Source organism: Balaenoptera musculus, chromosome 21 (assembly GCF_009873245.2).
Source record: "Balaenoptera musculus isolate JJ_BM4_2016_0621 chromosome 21, mBalMus1.pri.v3, whole genome shotgun sequence".
Lineage (NCBI taxonomy): Eukaryota > Metazoa > Chordata > Mammalia > Artiodactyla > Balaenopteridae > Balaenoptera > Balaenoptera musculus.
In genome coordinates, this window is record NC_045805.1 from 13,274,972 (window position 1) to 13,296,150 (window position 21,179).

At 45.0% G+C, this 21,179-nt stretch overlaps 1 protein-coding gene across 3 annotated transcripts in view; it reads right to left on the bottom strand.

The window, feature by feature from the left end:
• The window catches only part of ENPP6 (ectonucleotide pyrophosphatase/phosphodiesterase 6), a 97,102-nt gene extending 79,622 nt beyond the window's left edge, over nt 1–17,480 (bottom strand). For 2 of the 3 annotated variants that reach the window (XM_036838965.1, XM_036838964.1), the window contains exon 1: nt 17,145–17,443. In XM_036838965.1, coding sequence (XP_036694860.1) covers nt 17,145–17,385 — 241 coding nt within the window. In that variant the 5' untranslated portion in view covers nt 17,386–17,443. Of the gene's footprint in view, nt 1–17,144 lie in introns of all 3 variants that reach the window. The other variant, XM_036838963.1, reaches the window with a different exon arrangement.
• Between the last annotated feature and the right edge of the window lie 3,699 nt (nt 17,481–21,179).

Sequence of the window (21,179 nt, forward strand, 5' to 3'; positions counted from 1 at the left end):
ATTTGACAGAGTTTGCAAAATACTTAATTCTACCCATTTCTGCTTTGCATTCCTAAAACCTGTCCTGGGTTGGGTATGGATTGGGGCTGAGGAGAGAGAGTCGTAGGGCAATGTCTGAGGCAGTCTTTGCCACGTCCATCTGGATTTTTCATCTGCTGTGAAACTAAAAAGGTCCCCCTTGATGACCTAGCAGCAGGGACTGCCCTTCTGTAAGGAGTGAGGGGTAGGATGGGGCAGAGAATAGCTTAAAAGGAAACTGGCTGAGTATTTAGGATAAAGCAGCTTCCAAGTAATTTTAAAACAAACACAAAGAGACACTTACAGAGTTCCTGCTAAGTGCGAGGGTAGACGAGACACTTGAGTGGGCGGGTCCTGCCCTCACCGGGACCACCGGGACCTCCCAGGCCCCCAGAACCAAGCGTACTTACATGCAGCTCGTCCGGAGCAGCACCTCGGTGGCCTGGATCAGTGTCCCAGATGGGGCTTCTCAAAAGAAGCCTGTTTAAACCGTTCCTCACAACTGTTCAGCCGTGGCCATTTGAGATAAGTAGCTAAGTGTCTGAGGTTGAATCCTCTCTTTTGTACTCAACCCCAGAAGCGCTTATTGTTCGTATTGTTCATTGAGACACACAAAGGAGGGTTTAAAAACAGAGTTGTCCGTGAGGCTGCCTAGTCTGGAAGAAGCTTGGAAGGGCCGTAACACATGCACTGTGGAGTCTGCATGTACAGGCGTGTGTCATGTGCGTAACGCAGCTACAAGGTCACTGTCTGAGGGACGGACACTTAGATGGCCACACAGGACGGTGCTGCTCTGAGAGCCACTTCTTTGAAGGCAGGAAGTCCTAACAAGAGCACAGGATTTTGTACTCACAGTTCTGCCATCCTGGGGCTCTGTGAGCTTGAATGAGTAAGTTAAGAGCTCACACGTAAAAAGAAACGAAATTGAGTTATTTGTAGTGAGGTGGATGGACCTAGAGTCTGTCATACAGACTGAAGTAAGTCAGAAAGAGAAAAACACATACCGTATGCTAACACATATATATGGAATCTAAAAAAAAAAAAAAAAAAAAGGTTCTGAAAAACCTAGGGGTAGGACAGGAATAAAGACGAGACGCAGACATAGAGAATGGACTTGAGGACACGGGGAGGGGGAAGGGTAAGCTGGGACAAAGTGAGAGAGTGGCATGGACATATACACACTACCAAATGTAAAATAGATGGCTAGAGGGAAGCAGCCGCATAGCACAGGGAGATCAGCTCGGTGCTTTGTGACCACCTAGAGGGTTGGGATAGGGAGGGTGGAAGGGAGGGAGACGCAAGAGGGAGGGGATATGGGGATATATGTATATGTATAGCTGATTCACTTTGTTATAAAGCAGAAACTAACACAACAATGTAAAGCAATTATACTCCAATAAAGATGTTAAAATAAATAAATAAAAATAAAAATTAGGACATCCAAAAATAAATAAATAAATAATAAAAATTAAAATTAAAAAAAAAAAAAGAGCTCACAGCCTCGGTTTCCTCATCTATAAAACCAGGATAACTACGCCCACCTTACACGGTTTTCTGAGGACTGACTGAAATACTATTTGAAAGCACCTGGGTCTAGGCGCTTTAGACACATGGATGTAGGAATCCGGCAGACTTCTGGGAAATGTACATCCTGTTCCCTCTTGAGTAAATCTGGCGGCTGTAACAAAGGAGGACAATAGGAGTGCTGCAGAGACAGAGGCCTCCATCGTCCTCACAGACTCTGACTCCACCAACCAGAGGCTGCATGGTGAAGACGCTGAGTGAGGGACTGGGCTGGGGGAATGCAGAGGTCCTCGTTCTGGTCCTGGTTTATCCACTTCCTGGCTGGGTGACCTCACACAAACTGCATATGCTCCCCAGACTTGAGTTCTCTCGTCTGCACATTTGCCCTTACGTAACTCCCAAGGTGATTATAAAGATCGTCTGAAGGTATCAAGATTAGAAAGGAAGAAGTAACTGTTTTTATTTGCAGGAAACATGATCTTGTAGATTCTTGTGATGCAGAGAATCCTAAGGAACAGGAGAATTCCACATAATTCCACATAATTCTATCAGAACTAATCAAATCCAGCAAGGTAGCAAGATGCAAGATCAACACCCAGAAATCAGTTGAGTTTTCATACACCACAAAAATGAAATTAAGAAAATAATTCCATTCATAATAACATCAAAAAATAAAATGCCTAGAAATATTTTAAAAGAAGTGCAAGACTTGTGCACTGAAAATTATAAAGCAGTGTGGAAAGAATTTGGAACCTGAATAAGTGGACGTCTCATGTTTATGGATCAAAAGACTTAATATTGTTAAGTTGGCAATATTTCCTAAATTGTTCTATAGATTCAACACAACACCTAACAAAATCCTAGCTGGATTCTTTTTCCAGAAGTTGAAAAGCTCATCCTAAAACTTATTTGGAAATACAAGTGACTCAAAATAGCCAAAACCATCTTCAAAAAGAAGTAAGAAGTGGGAAGACTTACACACCCCTATTTCAAAACTCACTACAAAGCTACAGCAATCATGATAGTGTGGTCCTGGCATAAGGATGGACATAGGAAGTAAAACTGAGAGCCCAGGAATAAACTCTTAACATTCATGGTCAGTTGATTTCCTACAAAAATATCAAGAAAGGAATAATTTTTTCAACAAATGGTGCCAGAGCAACTACCTCACACCATACACAAAAATTAGCTCAAAATGTATTGCAGACCTAGATGTAAGAACTAAAAGTATAAAACTCGCAGAAGAAAACACAGGAGTAAATCTTCATTATGTTGGATCAGTCAATTATTTCTTAGATATGACTTCATCAACATTAAATGCTTTTGTACTTCAAGACACTTCAGGAAAGTGACGACAGCCTGGGAGAAAAATGTTTTCAAATCATATATTCCATAAGAAATATATATCCAAAATATATGAAGAACTCCCAAAACTAATAATAAAAAGACAACCCAATTTTTAAAAATGGATAATAGAATTTGAGTAGACATTTTTCCAAAGAAGTTATCAAATAGCCAATAAGCACATGATGTTATTAAGCATCTTAGTTCTCAGGGAAATGTAAATCAAAACCACAATGGAATACCTTGTCACTCCCACTCGAATGGCTATAGTAAAAAAGGAAAGACAATGACAAGTGTTATTGAGGATGTAGAAAAATGGGAACCGTCATACATTGGGAATATAAAATGGTACAGCCACTTTGAAAAACAGTTTGGCAATTTATCATGTTAAATGTAGAATTACCATATGACCCAGCAATTTCATGCCTAGGTATCTACCCAGGAGGAATGACAACGTATGTCCACACAAAGGCTTGTACATGAATGTTCATAGCAGCCTTATTCATAATAGCTGAAAAGTGGAAATGACTCAAATGTTCATCAGCTGGTGAATGAATAAACAAAGTGTGGCCTATCCATACAATGGAATATTTTTTGCCAATGAAAAGGGATGATGTACTAATACAACATGGATGAACCTCAGAAGCATTATGCTGAGTGAAAGAAGCCAAATACAAAAGAACACATGGTTCCATTTATATGAAATGTCCAGAAAAGGCAAATCTTTAGAGAAAGAAAAGATTAGTGGTTACCTAGGGCTGGAGGTGAAAATGGGGAGCAACTACCCAGCCCAAGTTTTCCTTTTGGGATGATGGAAATATTCTAAAATTATAGTGTGGTGATAGTTGCACACCTCTGTAAACATACTAAAAGTCATTGAGTTGTACACTTACGATGGATAGATTTTATGGTATGTAAATTATTCCTCAATAAATCTATTAATAATTTTAAAAGATCACTTGAGAGCACAACTATAGAGATCCACATATAGGACCTCATTAGCATATCAAGACTAAGTTACATCCCTCAGATTCCCAGCTACACAGTCAAATGCCAGCCCCCAAGTCCTCCAAATGCAGGCTTTACCTACAAAGTCTTGTCCAGACTTCCCATCTCCCTACTGGTCTCCAAACCCTGCTGCTACATGCAAAGCCCCTTTTTTGTTTCTTCATTTTAATTTTTTTGTTTGATAATACTGTCCATCTCCTATAGAAACTTTTCCTTTCCTTGATTACTCTGACCCTGTTTGACTCCTGATTTTCATTTGAGGTCTTTGCTAGAATGTTCTGTGATAGGTCTTTACTTCTTCCTTGTCTCCTTTCCCGTCTCTTCTTCTATGTCGTGCTCCCTAAACGTAAGAAGGTCCCCCAAGGTTTCATCTTGACCTCTTTCCCTTCTCTTGACACAATCCTCCCAAGGAGCCTCATCTACTCACATAATTTCCACCTCTATGAGGACAACTCTGAAATCCGTATCTCCAGCCTTCATGGCTAGTAATCACCACCCAGGCGTCTTGCAAGTGCCCAAAGTATGAGACTTAGATACTGTATTGATGTATTTTATTGAAACATTAGCCAGTATATTCCCTCCCATCATGTTTCAAGCAGGTGTCCAGTCCCTTTTGTCTTTGGAGAGCTGATATTACCTGCTGGACACGCTCCTTCCTTTGGGACTTTTTATCATCTCAAACTGAGCTCATTTAAACACACGGTGAACATGACTTTAAAGGGGAGGGGAGGAAGGAAGGCATATATGCCTTGAGGGAAGCAAGGAAGACAGGAAAACAGGACGGGCTACGTAATTCTGGGGACTTGACTCCCAGGCTCCTTCATTCTCACCTTGGATTTGGATGGCCTCTCCCAAACCCACACTGCTCAGAAATGTCAGAGTAATCATCTCAAAGCCCCCTTCTGCTCTCCAAACGCTCCCCATCGTTCCCGCCTCTGCCCCTTGACTTGAACAACGCCATTCACCCTCTCGGCCCTTCTGCCAGGTTTCAACCTGCCCAAATCCTTCAGGCTTCACTCAAACACCGTCACCTCAGCAAACCTTCCCTCTTCACCACACACCCTTAGAAATGGTCCCCGCATCCCCTGTGCCTACTCTGTCCTTATTCTGTCCTGGCCTATGACTATTTCTTTCTGCACACACTGAGTTGCTCAGCTTAACTGCAAGCTCATCCAAGACAGAGGCCATGTCCCTTCAGAACAGCACCTCTCGCCTAGGACATGATCATATATCCCCGCATAGGGAATGATCAGACACAAATGTACTTTATGAACATACGTCAACATTACATGCTGTTGTAATTACCAAATTCTGTGGTTCAGACAGTAAGTGGTAAAGGAGCCAGCAAACGGATGAAAATGAGATCTCAGAGCGCCATCCAGCTCTGAGATGTTACTATGTGTGGGTCAAGGCCTTGTAGAGGCGGGACATCTTATTTTGGCTTCAAAGAGAAAGATGGGTGGAGGGCAGCTGGGTCCGGGCTGGGGTGGAGGCTCGGGGGTTCCAAGGAGGACGGGAGTAGAGCGCTTCCAGAAGTAATAAGTAGTGTAAGCAGAGGGAAGGAGTGGGCGTTACCAGAGAGGCCTCCAACCAAAACAGGGAGGTCAAGAGGTCATCCTCCCAAATTCCACTCCCGCAGGGGGTTCACAACTGGCCAGCAGAACCCTGATGATCTCTGTGTTTGAAGGGTAGGAATCAGTCTGTTTCCACTGACGGAAGCTCCTGAGGTGAGATTCACCACACAGCTGGCTGGTCAGTTCAAAAGGCTAGTCAAATAGGTGGTTGAGAATTGAGTAAATAAAGGCATTTTTGTTTCCATTTGATTATTTTAGCTTTTAGCAGCTGTTAGCACAGTCTGAGAGTGAAGTCTTTGGGCTGTGACTTTCTTATCTGTTCCATCAGAGCTTGGTGAGGTCACTTAAGGCTTGGAAGCACAGCAGCCAGCCTCCGATGACCAGCCAAGGCCTGGGGAGTGGGGGGGTGGGGGTGGGCGGGGATGGCTGAGCTGAGTCCAAGCACCCTCCACCCCCAACACACACAATCTTCTAGGCGCTTCCACCACCTTCTTGACCGGATCTTTGATGAAATCTACACACAAAGCTTCTTCGAATCCCATCTCCACTTCGGCTTACACATCTCGGGAGACATTAAGGAGGGTGAGAAAAAAGCAAAAGCAACCCAAGGCAGGGAAGCCCAGCCAGGAAAGAGAGGAGCGCTCAGAGAGCACAGGCAAGGTGGCCAGCGTGGATAAACGGGCGGGAAGGATTGGAAAGGATTCCTCAGCTTCCATCCCTGTGCATGTGAGAGAGGCCAGACTCCGGCCTGACTCAGAGGCCTGCGTTTGGTGAGGTTCTGCCCTTATACAGTTGCTGGAGCCGAATCTTACGCCCCAGTCTCTGTTCTGCACAATGAGAAAATAAATGCACTAGCATTCCTAAGCATCTTCTGCTTTTCACATTTTGTAATTCTGAATGTCTCTGGGGGAAATTTTGGATTGGGACGTAGTGGGTTTTGTTACATAGTTCCAAGCTCATTCATACGGTTTTAGTGTTCTGTTTTACACTGACAAATGCACACTAAAATGGACTATGAAAGTCACACACAGAAACGTACAGGGAGGGGTGTCATGTTTTGGGGTGAGGCCAGCTGGCTAAGCTGTGGGGGAATGGGCCAGACTGGGAGTAACCAGAACCTGGAATTAGATCCGCCCACAGAGCCCAGCAAAACCGGGAGAGCCTCGGGTGCTGGGAGGTCCAGGCCAACAGGCTGAATGTGGCGGGGGGCTCGTTTGGACCTGGGAAGGAGAAGCACAGCCCACGCGAGGATGAAGGAGGGAACTCAGACGCCTGCAGAGTATGGCTGGAGGAATCCAGAATCCAGTGAGGTCGAAACAGCAGTTTGTTAGAAAATAGTGGGACCTCAGCAGATGACGTTCAGCAACAGGACTCCAGAGACTTAGAAGACAGATAAATAATATAAGGCTTCCACCATGGGATCGAACACAAGTCCAGTTCCTGGCGCCGAACCAAAGAAGTGCGACAGACACGAATCAACTGTCTCTTCTGAGCAAGCTCTGGGCCCAGATGCTTTGACTGCCCACGTTCCACTACACTCACTGTGAGTGAGTGTAGACCAGCAGCAGGGTAGACTGCCAGACAGATGGCCTGGGCTCCAGCAGGCGAGCGGCCTTCAGAGGCTGGACCCAGGTGGGGTCCGGTAGGCGGTCTCTCGTCCCCCCTCAGAGGGAAGCCCCTGACTCCCTGCCCACACTCTTTCTGCCCCACCAGGGCTTGCCAACCTGCTGCCCGTCAGACGTTTTTGTTGGGCAACCTGGGGTGAACAGACAAGGCTGCTCTACCCAAGGGGATGGGGCCGGGGACCAGGCCCCCGAGCACACCTGTAACCCTCTCACGGCCCACGCACGCAGGTGCAGACGCTCTGCTGCAGACGCTTACGTGAGTTCTCACGATGAGCGCACCTGTCCTCCTGACTCGGACCTGGCACCACAGGAGCGCTCACTCTTAAAGGCGGGCGCCCAGGGGAAGTTGCTTCATCAGGGGGTGAAGGCTCGGCACTCCCCTCACCACAAGCCTGTCTGTGATTTCAGCCTGGGCAGCCCTTCGTCCAGATGAGTCTGCCCCACGTGGCTCTGTGACCTGTTTGTCAAGCCCTTGCTCCTCTCCTCGCTCCGGAAAGCGCCAAAGACAGGAGTAGGTTATGATCAAGCACAAGATCTGACGCGAGCCAAATGCTACACACAGGACGCAGAGGAACCCCAGACCTGCCCTGGGTCCTCGCCCGGGAGACCGTGGACACAATGGCCTTATTCACGGACGGGGACTCTGAAACCCCAGTAGGTGTTGTCTAAAGTGTCTCTGAAATAAATGTTAACATGCTGACCCAGGCTCCCTCTGAATCCATTCTAAATGTTCTTTAACCCGTTTGTGGCATAGCACTGATGAGGAAGCAGGTCCTGAGAGCAGCCTTGGCAGGAGGCCTGTGGTCCCATCAATCAGTGGGGAGACGGGAGGGGGAGTGAGACAGGAGACCAGCCTGGTATGGAGACCACCTGGCTCCAGGAAGGGAACCTCCTAAAAGAGGGTTTGCCGTGCTTATAATCAAAGACTTTCACCACAGCTCTGCCCGCCAGCCTCTCCGTCCCCTCCTGCAGGGAGTACATTTCCAGCAGCCGAATGAACACCCTGGCATCACAGTGGAAGCCAAGAGAAACATACTTTTTGAAAAGTGGCACTTCAGTGTCGAGAGGTCTGATGATGGGAGCTGAAATAATGACGTGCCGGGAGAGATTATTTTTGTAAATTCTTGGAACGCGCTTTTTTCTCCGGGCTTGAGCTGGCCAACCGGTTTCTGCAGGCAGCTTACTCAGGACCCATTACACACACCATAGCTTTAAGTGGAAACGTGAAAAGATGTTGTTAGGTGTCTCTGGGAAGTAAGTGACAAAACTGAGACAAGAGTTCATGCAGATGAGAAGACAGATTTAATTGTGTGTTTGTGAGAAATGTCCTCTACCAGCCGTGGGGCAGGCAGAGAGATGAGAAGTCCAGATACTGGGGTCCACTGGAACCCACAGGAGCAATTTCTCTCCTTGATCCCCATGATTATTCTACATGTTTCTGGAACTCTCCTTTAAGAGATTGTCTCTGATCCCCTAAAGGGCCAACTCCAGGTGAATATCTTAATCCAACCTGAAATCTATTCTGATGAAAATTTACTTTGTCAAATAAACAGCCATCCAAACTTTCCCATCTTTGCTTATAGGAGCCCCAGACTTCTGAATTTCTTGTAGGCTTGGAATTGATTCAGGTTCCCTTCTTTTCAGCTCTTCCATATTCACTCACTACCCAATCAGCAAGTTCTGCCTCGAGGGCACTCCTCAAATTCAACTCTTCACTTATAGCCCATCGGAAAGAACAGATGCTCCAACGTTTGAAGTAGAAAAAAAGGAAAGGTGGAGCCTACTGAATTATCTTCAATTTAGCTTTCAAAGCTTTCTATCAATTGCATGTCTTTTTTCTTTTTTTTTAAAACAAATTCACCTCTCTCTCTCTAACCCTCTACCCTATACCAGGATGGTGAATGGGTTTAGCACCCTTCCCTCTGTCTTGTTAATGTGTCTCTGACTTTATTTCTCTGACTTTACTTGTGCCATGTCCCTCATCAGAGTCTTTATAGATTTTTTTTTAAGATCTGGCCCAAAATTTATCTCCACTAAAAATCTTTCCAGTCATCTTTCAATGTTTATTCCTAGATCCACCTTCTCCATGGAACTGTTCAAGACCATTATAACTCCTAGTAAGACCTGTCTCCCTGAGTTGCAGACACTTAATCTCTATGCCATTCGTTTAAATTAAGACCTACAAGTTCCTTATAAAATGCACCTAATATCCATTCAGTGCATAAATGTTAAATATATTCCCACCACCTCTATGTGAGGATTATATATCCTGAACTACTGGCGTCAAGCTTGGCAATGATTTGCTTTGGCCAATGAAACGGGAGTAGATGTGACTTGTGCCACCTCTGAGCAGAACTTTTAAGCATCATTACACTGTTCGCCATTTTCCCTTTTCCCTCTGCCATGCAAGAAGCACGTCTCATTTAGAAGTGGCTTTTTCAGCCTGTGTCTCAAAATGAAGAGGAAATGGGGCAGTTAATCCTTAAAGTCCATGCACATGAGTGAAAAAAAAATCTTAGTTGTGGTAAGCCTCTGATAGAGCTTGTTACTGCAACATGATTTAGCCTAATCTTATTGGTAAAGTGGGTAATATGTACAATTTTTATCATGGTGGTTTTACACAAAGTTTCTCATTCTGTCCTCACAACAAGCCTATTGGGTAAGTTTTACTTTCTCCATTCTACTGCTAAATAATATTAAAACTCAAAAGCACTTGTTCAAATCCTGCAAGTCAGAAAGTGAGAGAACAGATGAAATTAGATCTTCGGCAGCAAATCCACAGCTCTTTCCATTATACCATGTACTGTGGGTTGAACTGTGTTCTCTAAAGAGTTATGCTGAAGTTCTATCCCTCAGCACCTGTGAGTGAGACCTTATTTAGACACAAGGTCTTTGCAGATGTAATCAAGTTAAGATGAGGTCACGAGGATGGGCCCTAATCCCGTATGACTGGTGTCCTTATAAGAAGGGACACACAGGGAGAACGCCATGACAGTGAAGCAGAGATTGGAGTGACACTTCGATGCAATCTACAAACCAAAAATACCAATGACTGCTGGCAACACAAGAAAGCTAAGAGAAAGGCATGGAACAGATGCCCCCCTAGAGCCTTCGGAGGGAGCGTGGCTCTGCTGGCACCTTGATTTCAGACGACTGGCTTCCAGAACTACGAAGGAATAATTTCTATTATTTTAGGTCACCGCATTTGTGGTAATTTGTTACAGCAGCCTAGGAAACCAAACACCGTGACCACCTCAATTTCAGGGCATAAACCATCAGAAATTCTCAGGAAGTAGGTTTGGGGGTGGAAGTGGTGTGTCTAAAGAAGCCTTCATTCTTCCATTGGCTGCCCAGTGTCCCCATCCTGCCTGTGTTAGTTTCCAAGAGCTGTCGTAACAAGGTACCACAGACCAGGTGACTTGAACAACAGAACTTTATTTTTCACAGTTCTGGAGGCTAGAAGTCCAAAAATTAAGGTGTCATCAGGGCTGGTCTTTTCTACAGCCCTCTCTCCTTGGCTTGTAGATGGCCTTCTCCCTGTGTCTGCATATGGTCTTCCTTTGGCGCCCATCTGTGTCCTAGCTCCTCTTCTTAACAGGACATTAGTTATGTTGGATTAGAGCCCACCCTAACAGCTCCATTTAACTTAATTGCCATTTTAAAGACCCTATCTCCAAATGCAGTCACATTCTGAGGCACGGGGGGATAGGACTTCAGGATATACTTTTGTGTGTTGGACAAGGAGGACACGATTCAGCCCATAAACCATTTCATGTTTTCAAATATCTAAGGGGCCTCTCAAGAGCCTTAAGCAATCTGGAGTGGAGACTGACAGCACAAGACGGCCTGACCCTTTAAGTCGCCAGACCCATCCCTGGGTCTGACAGCCAGGACCACACAAAACGTGGCCTTCGCTGTCCTCTCTCAGCTGTTCACACGGTTCTGAACCATTTGCCTTGTTCATGCTTCACTGACGCCTCTGCCTTCTTGGCTTCGGCAGTCTTGGCTGGAGTTAGGCTCTGTCTAGGGCTACGCTGATGACTAGTGTTTTGCTGCACCCCCTACACCCCAGCCCTTTGAGGCCCAGCACCCTCCTCATGGGTGACTCTCCTTTCAACCCTCTTGCAGCCCCTGACCTTATAGTCAAAATGTAAAACAAAACTGATAGACATATTTTGAGGTTACATAAGATTATTAGGCATAAATGGTAATCGGTTCACCTAAATATCTGTTCATTGTTTTCATAAAGCAAAGCATAATTTCAGTCTTTTCCTCTGCCTGCTAGTTTAGTAGTAACTAAAATCAAAATAATAATCAAGTTCCCTGAAACTCTGAACGCTTTAATCATTATTATAATGCTTCTTCACTAGGATAAATTTTGTTTGAAGACAGAGCATGACAAGTGAAGGGAGGGTGGCCAGGGAAGGCGTATCCACTGCAGTGACTTCGGGGAAGAGATCTAAAAAACAGCAACAGAGCGAGAATTCCCTGGCGGTCCAGTGGTTAGGACTTGGTGCTTTTACTGCCGAGGACGCGGGTTCAATCCCTGGTCAGGGAACTAAGATCCCTCAAACTTTGGGTCTTTCTGGGGAAAAGCATTCCAGACAGAAGGAACAGCAAGTTCAGGTGTCCTAGGATGGCCACCTGCCTGGAACAGGTGAGGAAAAAAGGGAGGAAATGGTGGGGAATGAGGCTGGAAAGGGGCTGGGTGACCTGGGGCCAGTTCTGTAAGAGCTTGAATCTACTGGAGGGTCTGAACAGAGGAGTGGCACCATCGGGCATGTGTTTTAAGAGGACTAGTCTGGTTCGCATGTGAGACAAACCGTAGGGCAGAGAGGGTGGGGGACCAGGAGCTGTTGGGAAGCTCTAGGCTACTGAGGGTGCGCCCTCTGGGCAGGGCCCCAGGGACGGAGGCAGGAGAAGCAGAGGCTTTGCGATCCATCCTGAAAGCGGAGCTGACTCAGCTGTGGGAGAAAAGGTGGTGAGGAAGATGAGGAGGAGCCAACAGACGGGACCGAGGAGGAATCAGTGAAATAGGAGGAAGCAGAGAGAGGAGGGCGTCCTGGAACTGAGGGCGCTATCTGGAAGGAGGGCGCTATCTGGAAGGAGGGCGCTATCTGGAAGGAGGGCGCTATCTGGAAGGAGGGCGCTATCTGGAAGGAGGGCGCTATCTGGAAGGAGGCCACCAAAGCGGAGGACTGACCCTTGATTACCAGGAGACCGCTGCTGAAAACAAAAGCATGACGGGGTTCTGCAGGAGAGAGAGTGAGCGGGGAGCAGCGGGCACCCCAGACAGAGGCATCTAAATCCAAGGAAGCCAAGCCCTGGGCTGAAGAGCCCCGAGCAGATGCTGACCCAGGGGCAGGAGAGGCCAGGGTGCCCCGGGGAGAGGCCGTGTCCATGCTGCTGGGGCTGTGGGCGTGCAGAGGCCGCCACAAGTGAAACTGATTCTCCAGAAGGCTGAGGATGTGGGCTTTTTTTCAAAACATGATTTCTCAAGTACTTTCTGCACTGATTTCCTTTGGTCCAAGTGACAGCCGGTTTTAATTTAAATCGGCTATTTTCTTAAAGGCAAGGGAAAGCTTGCCTTACCCGGCAATCCCTCACTCCAGAATGTGGGGCCTTGATATCTGGGAAGAATTTGCTTCACGTGTCATCTCTAGGAGGGTGGTCAGAACTGCATCGGCACAGATATTAATTCTAAGCAGTTAACATCCTTGGTTTTGCTTTGATTCCACTAGAGGATTAATCAAGTGCCTTTATCCAGGCTCTGGCTGCTTCCCGGACTGGTCATAAGGGGACCTCTGTCCTGGGTCCCAGGTCATATACAAAACCTTCTGGGCACGCCAGGATTCAGGTCGGGGCCCTGCTGGTTGCTGTATGAGAACTGGCCTCTGAGGCCTGCCCTCCAATCTCAGCCCTGCTACTGAGGTTCTTAGGTGTCTGCAGTGAAGTACCCAGTCTCCCTGCACTTTATTTACCAGTTTCTAAATGTTAACATGATAATAACATACTGTATAGCAAACATCTCAGGATATGTTCATCTCCTGGCAGATTATGTTCGGGAAGATTAAATTCTAGACCAGCTTCCCTGCTACTCAGGACATTTCTGGGCCACCTTCCCCAAACACTTAATCAGAAGTGCTCAAGAGTTACAAACAAATGTTGCCATTGGCTTTGGCAAAATGATGCTACCTTATGCTGCCTCAAAACACACCTGACGTTTTCTCTCATGCGTGATCTGCATTGAACAAATCACTGCTTTTTGTCCGTGGATGTTATGTTAAACTTTACTTAAATCAAATGGGGATTTACCTCAAAGAGAATAATTTTACAAAAAGATCCACAGTTAAAGATTAAAACAGTAAGCTTCCCCATAGCAGTTACACTGTGGTTATATTTTAACTAAAATTAAGTTGATCTACAGACAGCTCTTCAGAAAAAGAGCTTACGCATAAAGTAAGATATTATGATAAACGCCATGTTTGGGGCTGTTTATTCCAGCTCAGAGCCCACCTCCTTCAAAATGCTTTCACACGCTACTCCGACTGGAAGAAAATTCTCCTCTCTTCTGGTCTTGCATAGCATATTAGGAAACTACCCGTTGGTCCTTTGTGCAGTAGTCTGCTAGGGCTGCCCTAACAAAGTACCACTGACTGAGTGGCCAAACACCAGAAATTGATCTCTTGCAGTTCTGGAGGCTGGAAATCTGAGATCAAGGAGTCGGCAGGTCTGCTTTCTGGTGAGACCTCTCTCCTTGGCTTGCAGATGGCAGCCTTCTCACTGTCCTCATGAGGTCTCTTCTCTGTGAACGTTGATCCTCGATGTCTCTTCCTCTTCTTAAAAGAGCATCAGACATAGTGGAGTAGGGCCCCACTCTAAACAGCCTCATTTAACTTAATCACCTCTTTAAACACCATGTCCTTAAATATGGTTACATTCTGATGTACTGGGGGTTGGGATTTCAACACATGAATTTTGGAGGGACACCGTTCGGCCCTTGCTACTCATTTGAGATATTAGTAGGTACATGATGTGTCTCTCCTGCTCAACTTGAATGTAGGCTCCCTGGGTGAATGGCCCTGTTTTAAGATTCTATGCGTTCCCAGTAATCAATTGTTTGATGGATCTTCTTTTTTGCGGCGGGGTCGGGTTGGCGGGGGTGGGGGGGGGGCACCAGGCCGCACAGCTTGTGGGATCTTAGTTCCCCGACCAGGGACTGAACCCAGGCCCTGGTCAGTGAAAGCGTGGAGTCCTAACCACTGGACCGCCAGGGAATTCCCTTGATGGATCTTCTTGATCACTACTGGAATTCTGTTCACATTTGTCCTGATGCAAACACATTTTGAAGGAAAAAAAAGAACAGTCACGGTGGCTTCATGTCGATGACTGGGCTGGATGATTTCCACGGTTCCTCACACGTCCTGTGACTGTTCGTTTCCCATCACCATCCACGTGGCTTCCCATGGAATTCTCCTCTCTAAAGATCAGTCATTTGCTTAACTTCTAATATGTAGGCCTCCCAAGAGGTGCCAGTCCTAACTTTTTCTAATTTCATGTCTGCTTCTGGCAACACCTGAGATTCTGGCCGGATGAGGACCCAGAAGCTGAGGAAACTGAGGTTCAGGGCAGTGCGACGGCTTGCCCAAAGTCTTTCCGACCCTGCAAGGACTCCAGCCAAGCTCTCCCAGCTCCCAGGCCAAGTTCCTTCCAATAACCCATCATTCCTCATTATGCAAAGAGAAGAACACCAAGGGCTTTATGGCTTATGGCAATAATTCATGTAAGGAAGTGAGATCACAGTCTGTCTTATAAATTCTGAGGATCCTTAAGACAGCATATCTTTTAGTACCAAAAGGATCTAGCATGATTCTTTCGTTGGTTCATAAAATGTTCATATGCTCAAACCATATGTTTAACTACTATTCCCAATGGATAGATCCTTCCTTATAAGAAAAACAGAGGAATTTTTCATCATCAGGTGGAAAAAGCAGCATAGATATTGGGGGAAATAGTCTAGATTTCACGCTGAGTCAGCCCCAGGGCAGTGGAGACGGCAGCATCCTGATGGCCAGGCCACCCCAGCCCACAATCCCACTCCAAGCCTTTATGTCCACTCAGTAGGTACAAGACAAGTCACACCCAAAGACACGGGCACATGAACATGAGTCTTGCTGGACACATCCTACATACAATATTGCTTCTATAAAAGTGAAAAAGCCAACTTAAGTACCAAGCAAGCTTTCAAGTCAGATCATACATTTTACCATCAAAAACTCGAAAGGCGTAAGCCGTATGGAGAGCCTGTGGCTTTCTCGGGCTAGACTCGGTTTGAAAGTAAAGGTAAGATCTTTGTCAAACATTCATGGGACCTGCACTGTCCCACCACGAGAAGGGCCCTTCTGTCGTGCCTAGACCAGAGAAGATACCCACAGCCTGAGAAGAAGTGTCTGCATGACTAAGGCTTTGTGCAAATTAGTCCTTGTGCTGATATCAGGAACGTGGATCTGACAGACAAAGGGCCGAGTCACTGGCCGCGTTTCTCCGCGGAGACTGTAATGGTCCCTTTTTGCTCGCTGGAGTCTGACTTGCTAAAACGGATTTTGTTCCTCTTCCACTGAGATTGAGAAAAGTGCACGTGGCAGTTCGTGAATCGAGCCTCGCAGCAGGGCTCTGAGAGACAACTGGTGTTGGGGTGACCGCAGGTGTGAAACTCCCTGGACAGAGCTGAAGTCGGCCTGTGACACACAATAACCTCTGTGTGTGGCCCGCAAACGGCTTCCCTGCAAGGGCAGATCCGTGCCAAGGGAGGACCAGGAGACTTTCGTTCATCTTCTTTATCTGAGAGATGCTGATTGTTTGTCTGTTGGGGGAGATTTTTGAAAATGAGCAGATAAATTCCTTGCTGTGTGCCGTCTGGACTTTTTTTTTGCTCTCCATGCCTTTATTTCTAATTCTCCAAAATCTCTTTCCCCGTTAATTTTATGGCATTTTTATGTACACATGCATACCGTATCCATGTATGAAGTCAGAGATAGCAATTTGTCTTTCCAGGATCCTTGGGCTTCGCTGTCCTGTGAAGATCCACAATGAGATACAAGAGTTCTCATCCCCCTCCTGTGAACGTAATTTATAGTTTTCCCTGTGCTCAGAGCACACAGCTAAGCCCTACATAAGCATCAAGAGCAGCGCATTCTTACCAGCCTCCCCGGACAGCTTGCTAAATTCTTTCTGAGCGCCTCTTGCTGGCCCTTACGGAGGTTAGCTGATAAACAAACCGGAAGCTAGGAATCTCACTGTGTGAGCACAGAGAGAGGATCAAATTCGTGGAATCACATTTGGCGTGCTGGCAATCCCAGATGAAGGTCATTTTTAGGCAAAAGTCAGCTTTTCCAAACCTAGGCACAGTCTGGGTTAGCTGGGGGGCTGGGTTTTGTTTTGTTAACAGATGCTAGAAGTTAAAAGTGGGAATCTGAACTACACATCAATTTTTTCTTCTCCGTGTCATTTTACCTGGCCCCAAAAGGCAAAAGAAGGAGCAAGTAGCATTGCTAAGTAATACTTCAGGATATGACCTGAAAATTCCCTCCGAGTCATCCAGGAATCCCACATGTAACTTTCATAATCTAGCACATTGACAAACAAGCCAAAACAGCTCCAGGATGACAGATGACTGCAGGGCAAAGGGACAGAAGAAATCTGACACAAATGAAGACCTGCTGACTTTTTAAATTTGAACTTAGAAAATACGGAGTAGGCTAGAATTTTTTATTTGTAAAACAAATAACCACTTTAACAATCATCTATTCATGTAGTTCTCTGTTCTCCACACTGAGAATCCAAAACAGGTCCTGGGGATAACTTTTGGAAAACAACACACCCATGAAAAAAAAAAATTCTCAGCCAAGAACACACACTTCCTGTCTATCTCTGGTGTCCCAAAGGACGAGGGAAACCTGAACATTTACATGAGACTCGAATGCCAGGAGCTAACTGCTACCGTTGGACTCCAGCCCGCCCCTCCCCGCCCGGGGGAGGACTCAGTACTCACCAGTCATTAGGCTGTAGTAATTGGGGTAAGAGAGACTGGGAAAGTCTGGGGTCAAGTAATCCACTTTTACCCCCCTGCTCACAATCTCTCTGAAACCAGGCAAGGCCTCCAGGGCCTCATCACTGATGTAGTCAGAGCGAAAACCATCCAGCAGAAACACCAGGAGCTTCCGGCGCGCCGGCGCTGGCTGTGCCAGGCTGAGAACAAGGACCAGCAGGAGGGCCCCGAGCTTCTCTGCCATGCTGCCAGGAGCCCGCCCGAGCACGGCTGGCACAGCCGTCCCTTTGCAGAGACTGAGGATGGAGAATCTGTAGCTATTCTCTCTTCTAGGGGCTGGACCTTGACTGCTGGCCTTCCTGAGCCAAGTTCACTTTCAGAATTTAAAGGTACAGCACCCCCTTTTAAAAACATCTATGCTCACCCTTTACTAGAAAGCCCGGAGATCGACCCCTTCGGAGAAGCCAGGTTCCCAAACAACCCAGAATTAACACCGGGGGAGAGAGTGCAACCTTATTATTTGGGGCGAATGTTCCAGAAATACAAGCGCCCACAGAGAGGTGGAATTTTAGAAGATGACAGAAGTCAACACTAACTCTGCAGCGGGGCTAACCACAGGGAGGAGCCAGGGGAAAGGGTAATCTCTTAATTTGCTGTCATCCCACGTCTCTGCCCGATTTAAACTCTCTCACTGACTTTTTCGCTTACAATTTAGTAACGCAAACCTCTTAACTCAGGATGTAAACAAGAGACCATAACATTCGTCTTGGGCATATCTGTGGGCTTTTCAGCAGTGCCTCCATCTTCATAGCATTTAAAAACAAATTATTTGTCTATGTCTCAGCCACTTATTCTTTTCGTATGCATCTCTATACAGCGCTTATTGTTTTACCTTTCAAGTTGCCCGTGTCCAAACCCAGCTGTAGGAGGAGATGCCTCCCAGCAGAGGCATAGAGCCAGAAAGTTCCACAGGTGAACAACAGAGGTGGGGGTCATTATGGCAGACTGGTCTGAGGTAGCATTGCCCCAAGAGGGCAGCAATCAGACAGAGAGCTGGAGGACGAGAGTTTGAGATGGACAAGCACAGCCAGAGATAACCATGAGGCTTCATGCCAAGAAGGACCAGGCAGAGGAGGGACCGGGAGGCTAACCAGGAGTTTAACCCAGATAATGCAGAAAAATGAAAACTTTCCTCCAGAACTTGGAAGGAGCTTCGTCCTGAAAGCTGTTCCAGGTCTTGCTAGGGACGTGCACGGGCTCTCAGGAATGTGCTGTCCAGATGGGTCAGCACTCTGGCGCCCTGCCTCCATGGAGACGCAGATGAGATGGAAGGAAGGGGTCCTGGGCTTAGAGAAAGAAGACACGATTCTAGAGCCTGGGTTCTGGCAGGCATTCTGCAACTGTGTGATTCTGCGAGAGTTGCTGCCTTTACATGCTTTAATTTTCCCCCCTGAAAAGCGACAGAGGCTTTAAGATCCTTCCCAGAATCAATTAGAATTCAAAAGTTGTGACCCAAGTCAGCCCATGTTAGCCAACATCAGCCTTCACTGATCCTGTTAATCCATCACATTTTTGCCAGCCCATGTGGGCCCATGTCAACCCTTACTTTCCCTGGAAATCAGCAGTCTTAGATCCTCAAAGTTCTTGCCCTAAAGCCTGACCATGGCAAGTGTCCCACCCGCCCTCTCTCTGGTCAGGCCTTGGAATTAGAATCTTAATACATTTTAAAAAGTTGAAATCCTACAGAACGTGTTCTAGATTCAGGATAATATTCATCTAAAATTAAGATTAAATAAAGACATTTTCCGATAAATGAAAGCTGAGAGAATTAGTCCCCAACATACCTGTACTACAAGAAATACTAAAGAATGTCCTTCAGGTTGAAGGGAAATAATACAAGATAAAAATTAAAATTTACAGGAAGGGAATAAAGAGTATTAGTATTGGTAAATATATGGATAAACATAAAAGAGTATATATTTTTCTTTTCTTAATGTCCTAAAAAAATTGTTTAAAGTAAAAAATAACACTATGATGGGATGTATAAATTTATAACTAATGAACTGAAAGATATAAAAAACAGTAGCTTAAAGACAGGAGTAGAATGTTTAAATGGAATTAAATTGTTGTGACTTTTTTTTTCATTTATGAAATGGGAAGAATGTGAAGAATAAAATCTAAAGTGATCAAATAGTAACTCTAACTAGATTGTAACAAGGATACATATTGTAATGCCAAGAGCAACCACTAAAAAATACTACGAAGAGGCATAGCTAATAGAGAAGTAAACTACCTCAACATAATAAAGGCTGCATGTGACAAACCCACAGCTAACATCATACTCAACAGTGAAATGGGAAAGCTTTTCCACTAAGATCAGGAACAAGACAAGGATGCCACTCTCACCACTCCCGTTTAACATAATGCTAGAACTCCCAGCCAGAGCAATCAGGCAAGAAAAAGAAGTAAAAGGCATCCAAGTTGGAAAGGAAAAGCAAAATTGTATGCAGATGATACGATACCACATATATAAAATCCTAAAACCCCCCCCCAAAAAAGTTAAAAAAAAGAACTAGTAAATGAATTCAGTAAAATTGCAGAATACAAAATTAACATACAAAAACCAATTGCTTTTCTGTACACTAGCAATGAATTATACGAGAAAGAAATAAAGAAAACAATCCCATTTATACAATAATAGCATCAAAAATAATAAATTATTTAGGAATAAATTTAACTAAGGAGGTGAAAAATCTGTACACTGAAAAATCACAACACATTGATGAAAAAACTGAAGACACAAATAAATGGAATGATATACTATGTTCATATATCAGAATAATTAATATTGTTAAAATGTCCATACTACCCAAAGCTAGCTATAGATTCAACGTAACCCCTAACAAAATTTCAATGGCATTTTTCACAGAAATAGGAAAAACAATCCTAAAATTCATATGGAACCATAAACGATCTTGAATAACCAAAGCAATCCTGAGAAAGAAGAATAAAGCTAGAGGCATCACACTTCCTGATTTCAAACTTTATTTGAAAGCTATAGTAATCTAACCAGTATGGTAGTGGCATTAAAAACAGACACACAGACCAATGGAATAAAGTTGAGAGCCCAGAAATTAACCCACACTATGCAATCAACTGATATTTGACAAGTGAGCCAAGAATACTCAATGAGGAAAGAATAGTCTCTTCAATTAATGATAGGAAAACTGTATCTTCCTATACAAAAGAATAAAACTGCACCACTGTCTTACACCACTCGTAATAATTCACTTGAAATGGATTAAAGACTTAAATGTAAGACCCAAACCCATAAAACTCCTAGAAGAAAATATAGGGGAAAAGCTTCTTGACATTGGTGTTGGTGCTAATTTCTTGGATACGACACTGAAAGCACAAACAACAAAAGCAAAAATAAACAAGTGGACTACATCAAACTAAAAAGCTTCTGCACAGCGAAAGAAGCAATCAACCAAATGAAAAGGCAACCTATGGAATGAGAGAAAATATTCACAAACCATCAATCTGATAAGGGGTTAATATCCACAATATATAAGGAACTCAACATTTCAATAGCAAAAAAACAAACAATCCAATTTAAAAATGGGCAAAGGGCCTGAACAGTCACTTTTCCAAAGACGACATACAAATGGCCAACAGGTACACGAAAAGATGTTCAATGTCACTAACCATCAAGGAAATAAAACTCAAAACCACGAGATGTCACCTCAGACCTGTTCAAATGGCTATTACCAAAAAGACAAGCGATAACAAGTGTTGGTGAGGATGTGGAGAAAAGGGGACCCCTGTGCACTGTTGGTGGGAATGTTAAATTGGTACAAATATTATGGAAAACAGTATGGTGGTTCCTCAAAAAATGAAAAATAGAACTACCATATGGCCCAGCAATCCCACTCTGGGTATATATCTGAACGAAATTAAATCACTGTCTCAAAGAGATATCTGCACCCCCATGTTCACTGCAGCATTATTCACAATAGCCAAGACATGGAAACAACC